The sequence below is a fragment of the Dermacentor andersoni genome, chromosome 4, assembly GCF_023375885.2.
Source record: "Dermacentor andersoni chromosome 4, qqDerAnde1_hic_scaffold, whole genome shotgun sequence".
Classification (NCBI taxonomy): domain Eukaryota; kingdom Metazoa; phylum Arthropoda; class Arachnida; order Ixodida; family Ixodidae; genus Dermacentor; species Dermacentor andersoni.
In genome coordinates, this window is record NC_092817.1 from 177,641,325 (window position 1) to 177,647,324 (window position 6,000).

Genomic DNA, 6,000 nt, shown 5'->3' on the forward strand with positions numbered 1-6,000 from the left:
AACATGCTACAAGAGAAAGTCGAAACATGTGCTGAATGGAAGAAAGCCCCATGCCGTAATGCGAAGCATCCTCTAGACGCCACAAAAATCAGTATACAATGTATACATGATAGCACTGATGCGGGGATTAGTGTGAACGTGAAAGATGCATAATTTCACCGAATCGCTTGTCGACAAGATTACAGCTGACACTTGTTGGGGAGGGCGCTCCTCGTTCTGCAGTGTTAAAGAAAATTGTGCTGACACCATGGAGAATGATTTCCAATGCAAGCGAATAGCCAGCACGGCTACAAAGCTATTTGCTTTATTAAAATTGATGCGCTCGAGTGCGTATAGTTCTTACAGTTAGGACACAGAGCTAGTCAGGACATTGATATGGCTCATGCGTGAGCCATGTTAACTACTGTCCTGTAAAAGGAGTTATATCGGGAGAACGTCAACATAAGTAAAGAGCCAATCCCAGGAGCATGCCTTAAAAAAAGAATACATCGCACTCATCCGACGGACAACATAAATTTTTGCGGTTAGGAGCAATTATTCCGAACGTAGGACATTCGCAAAAGCTGCAATGGGCGATGCGGCTCACGCTGAAAGAATTTTACATAACTATAGACAGAGGACTGCGTCACTGAGCATTCTGTTTCATTGGACGCTAAAGAAACACGATTCCTCGAGGCGTATATCACAAAGTCAAACCTTTTATTTTTGAGATTTATTTTTCATTATTGCATTTACACGTGCGCGTGATGCACTCATGCGCTTACTACACATGCGCTCACATATGTAGGTACTTTTATAAAGGTCTTTGTGGAATAAACAGCCGCGAACAGCGCTTGTTCCGCGTCCATCCCATTTTTTATCGTGCTGTGTTTTCTTTTTGCGCAGAATATTTTTTTCGGTATCCGCCAACTAGGCCCTCAGCAAATCCTGTTATTATCCGTCTTTAACAGCAAGGGGTGGTTACCACTGCTTCGAATTTCCCACTTTGATTTCAGATCTAATCATACCCAGCGGCGTATAAGGAATCGCTCGTCTTGTTCTACTACGTTGCAGGTAACCTTGCTGCACATAAGCACCTGTATGGAGGTGTTTATTTCGTGGACTCCTTTCCAAAGACGGAGACAGCAAAAGTCAACAGACCAGCGCTGGCCCGCTCTCTACTGAGAAGTTAGCCATTTTTTCTACGAATAAAAGTTTCTTGGTCGAAAATATTTGCGCATATTCATGTGGAAAAACCGGTACGTGTTCAAATGCGCTACATGCTAAAAATATTCGAAAACAAATAAATCAAACTGAACTCATTAGAAATACGCGTAAATAATGGCTGTAAATTATTTGCTTTCACCGAAAAGCGTAGGCACACATTGAAGTTTTCATAGGCCGTCACCCTGAGTGTTTTGTTACACGCGGCACTTCAGCTAGGGCCAATGTTTCATACGTATTGGCAGTTGTGGCCCAATGAAGGAGTAAGGTTAACAGCGTGGTTTGAATAACGGCTGTGCCATTCTTATTCGCGGCCCCATGATGGCATAAGGTTAATGGCAGGGCACGAATATAAGTTGCATCATTAGGATAAGGATCCAACGCTGGCTCGTATTAAACATGCACTAAGCAATACTAACACTGCTCTGCAACAAGGTTTGAATTAATAGACCCACATTCATATGGACTTGCCAACATGGCGAAGTCGGCTTTCTAGGGATAAATAAAGGGAAAATCCGACATCCACCCGTTCGTAGCAATTGCTACAATGGAAACATATACGGGTTCCTCGAAAGAAGGATAGAAGCAAGGAAGGGATAGCACCGTGCGCGGAATGGACACAAGTTCGCTCCTAATTATTTTTAAAGTTTTTTTATTATCATGTAAGCCGAAAGGAAGTTGTAAAGAAAAGTAAATGCAGATTTATATTCTGGCGTTTTACGAGTGAAAGCCTGATATGACTATAGGTCACGCCATTGATTCGATATCAATTTTGACCACCTGGGCTCCATTCACGTACACCCAATGCATGGTACACGGGCGTTTTTGGAATTCAACCCTATTGAAATCCGGCCCAAATGAAGGCCAATACACACTGCAGGAAACGAAGCAAGTGATATATCGGGCAAACTGACCGCTGCGTCTATGATCGTGCAAGGAAACAGAAGCTTTCGTTATGAAAGAACGGTGTAGAGAGCAGGTGGAAGGGTATTATGTAGCCTCAAGACGGAACGCATGACGTAATGAAAATTGTGTTTCGCTGTTTAGCATTGAAAAACAAAGATCCATGCGCGGCACGTAATCATAATGATCATATTTTACTGGTTAGTTTGCTAGTACCTTTGTTAAGCATGTTTGGTAAACACCTTATATGTACGCCTCGGACGCAGGTGAATGTTTGCACTTGTCCGTGTCGGTACTGTAACCTCCATGCTTGTCCTTGCTGCAGAATTTTTTATTTCATTTGTCTTCCTGCCTATATTTCCGTCCTTCCGCCCACCGGTGCTCCCATCCTCCACAAACGCACTTAAGCCTAGTCTGACCTATGAATGAAGCGCTTAGTAAGCCGCATGCCGCTATGTAGAATCGCATAGGCGTGCAGGCATTGGGGAATGCGGTGAGTCATCATTTTCCCTCTTCTCGCTGGCGCTTGAAGAATGCAGTGAGGCTCAATCTTGCAGGCCGGAGCGTGGAGTTTACGGCGTCTTTTTCAGTCAGCCTTTTCCCGTGCTGTTTCCTACTATCCACATATGGTATTCATAGCTGGCATACTGGCTGCGTAACTAGGTGGCTGGGTAGGTGACCGGCTTGTAGCCTTGTCCGTTCTTGTTAGTACACTGCTATCGCTAAAATTGCTCGCTTGCGGTCGTCTGTTTGCCAACGAAGCCTACAAGCAGCAGAGCGCCCACATACCTTTGTGGGTGCTAGACATAATTAAAGGCAAAATCAACAAAAAATGTCTACGATGGCGATCACCGTCTTCACATCTGGAATGAGCTCGGAAACAGAAGAACCTAGATCTCACAAAAGGTGAGCGCACTTGTTTTGCACATTTTGTACATTTTGTAAGGCGCCAGATGTAGTGTATTATAAAACGGCGCATAAAGTTGCACGTTCTACAAACAAGCGTGTTTTTCTGAACTAAATTTAACGATAGCACGCGTTGCCTTAAAACATTTGTCCACTTTCTAAACGGTTAGGGGTTATCAAAAGAAACCCATGATTTTTACGTATATTAGTGTTGAAGTTCTAACATTTCTTGGGGTTGCTTCGTTAACGTTGCAATTTGTTTTCATTCGCGTTGCCGTGCACTGCGGCGATTTGTCGAATTCAGACGGCCGAGAGCACGATTTGCTGTTCGCTATAGCAGAGTTGTGTGCCTTTGTAGGCATTATTCTTTGGGAAGTGACGGAGTTATTGATCTGTCGTTATTGCGTTTTAATGGTTACTATATATATATATATATGTATATATATATATATATATATATATATATATATATATATATATATATATTGTTACATCTCAACATCAAAAATACTTTAATTAGACGTTTGACACACAGTAGAACCCGACCCATACAACAGCGCCTATCCAGACGTCCACGCTGCATGGACACGGACTGTTAACGGGTCCACAAAAGGCCGCAACCCCCGTCACTACCTGACAGCCTTAACTAGGGATGAGGAGGGCGACCCTCACATGCTACCGAACAACGACGGTGACCTCAGATTCGCAGGTTGCTATCTGCCGCATATTCTATACAATCGGGCTTCGGAGGCGAATGACTGCGGAGCGTTGCAAGTATGGGCGTGGTATCGCACGGGATTAGAAGATTGTGATTTGCTGTTGAACATTCTTCAGATTCCCTAGTTCACTCACCTAGGGAAGATGACGGTATTAAAGTCATAGACTTTTCGAGGACAGAGGGCCCTGATGTGAACTCAGACGTTTACCTCGCTCCTGCATGGAGTGAGCTTCCTTAAGCGGAGCCGTGTGACGAAGCCAATAAACTTATTTTCATTTATTCCTACAACTGGATGTATTCTCCCTTCCAAAAATATTGTTGAAAGGTTATTGAAATATCATTGTTCAACGTCAACAAACCACTTTGAAAGACCATTGGGGAATTGTTGAAACATCATTGAGGAAATTGTTGACAAGTGTTGATAATTGGCCCGCGACATTTTGTGGAAACATCATTGTGGCCTCTCAATTTGAAAGATCATTGGCATATCGTTGAAACTACGGTGTACTTCAATGTTGAAAGCTCACTGAAGCATTGTTGAAGATGTGTTGTTTGTCAATGTTGAAAGCCAATTGACGTATTGTTGAAATGTGTTGTTCGTCAATATTGAAAGTCCATTGAAGCATTGTTGAAGCTCAAAATTGAAAGCCCATTGAGGTAATGTTGAAATGTGTTGTTTGTCCATGTTGAAAGCCCATTGAAGCATTGTTGAAGATGTGTTCAGTCTCAAAATTGAAAGCCCATTAACGTATTGTTGAAATGTGTTGTTCGTCAATATTGAAAGCCCATGGAAGAATTGTTGCAGATCTGTTGAACATCAACACAAATTATGTTGAAAGCCCTTTATGCCCCACTGGGTATTTAGCATTTTAAACCTGCACTTTCCTTAAAATACTGCTGAGCTATGTTGCATATAATTACCTTTGATGTCACGTTGGTATGTTTGCTGTGAGAGGATAGGGATAAAATTTAAATACAGCCATTTTGTATCAAAGGCCTCTGTCACCCTGGGCTCAAAAGCATGCTCCTAGATTGCCTGTAATAAACCATATTGTAAAACTGCTAGCAGTACTGTTATGCCACTGTTTTCAATTGTCAGAGGGAATGGTCCTCCACAAAATCAAGAGTGCTGAACTGATGCAGACAAAAACCATTTTTCTAGGTGAACTGTTTTTTTGTAACCAAACATCTGTGTAAATGTACAACCATTTGTAGTTTGAGAACATCAGAAACTTCTTAAAAACTATTGCACAGTACAAACTTCCTGCAGCTTGACACCATAACAAAATTGAATACTGAAGGTGTAGTCTGTGTGGCCCTCAAGTAAAACACATTTCCCGAAAGAAATAAATTTTAAAAAACAAATACCTAAATAAATAAATGTAGAAGTAGACTGACATGACTGTCAATAAGAACACTCAAAAAAGGTACTTGCTTTCTCTATTAGGGAGCCAGTGGTACTATTACCATGGCACAATTTGCTTGAGCCCACAGCACTCAAATGAGACCTGATATGCCGGGTGGTTATCTTTAAGTTTCATGGAATTTATTAAACATGGACTGTTGCAGCTAACATAATTCTAGATACAGAGTGCCAAACATTACTTGCATGAGAAATCAAGACACCATAGTCAGCTGATTAAGAAAAACTCAGTTCCTAATAAAGCTTTTACGAATTGTAGACGGTAATTTTACAAGGTGTATGCATTTAGAACGAACTTCCAGAATTACACCAGTAACGAGACACATGCCATCAAACCGGCTGTAGAAATGCACTGTTGTAGCACTTTTTGTTAACAAAACGCACTGTTAGGCATTGAAGCACAAAAGTAACCGGAATGCCCATGTATTTCTCTCCCATTTATGGAAAAATCTCGCAACTGGTGTCATCCTCCAAATTAATATCAAGTGAATATGTCTTTCAACCTCACTGGCTACAATTTGCAAACTGAAATATGTGCCGTGATGTTTAAGTGAATTAATAAATTTATAAGAATCAGTTTATAGTTTCCATTTCTTGTGCTAGTAATGTCCACCTCTGAATGATCCAGCTCAAGAACAAAAATTATGCTACCTGGCACAGACAACTTAAAAAAGATCTGTAAAACTGAAAAAGGATCACTGTACAATCCTTATTTGTTGGTTGAATGGTGTGTGCCAATTTCAGTAAACCTTACATACTTCTGAAATATGGCAATCACAATAAGTGATGCTTATGGGAGCAGTTTATTATGCTGCATTGCTGTTGCATGATCCAGTTACGTTTTCTG

At 41.4% G+C, this 6,000-nt stretch overlaps 1 protein-coding gene across 1 annotated transcript in view; it reads left to right on the forward strand.

Moving 5' to 3' along the window:
• The window catches only part of LOC126530657 (uncharacterized), a 110,874-nt gene extending 109,663 nt beyond the window's left edge, over window positions 1–1,211 (forward strand). The window contains exon 10 of the mRNA XM_050177924.3: window positions 1,054–1,211. Coding sequence (XP_050033881.2) covers window positions 1,054–1,172 — 119 coding nt within the window. The 3' untranslated portion in view covers window positions 1,173–1,211. The remainder of the gene's footprint in view (window positions 1–1,053) is intronic.
• Window positions 1,212–6,000: the final 4,789 nt, after the last annotated feature.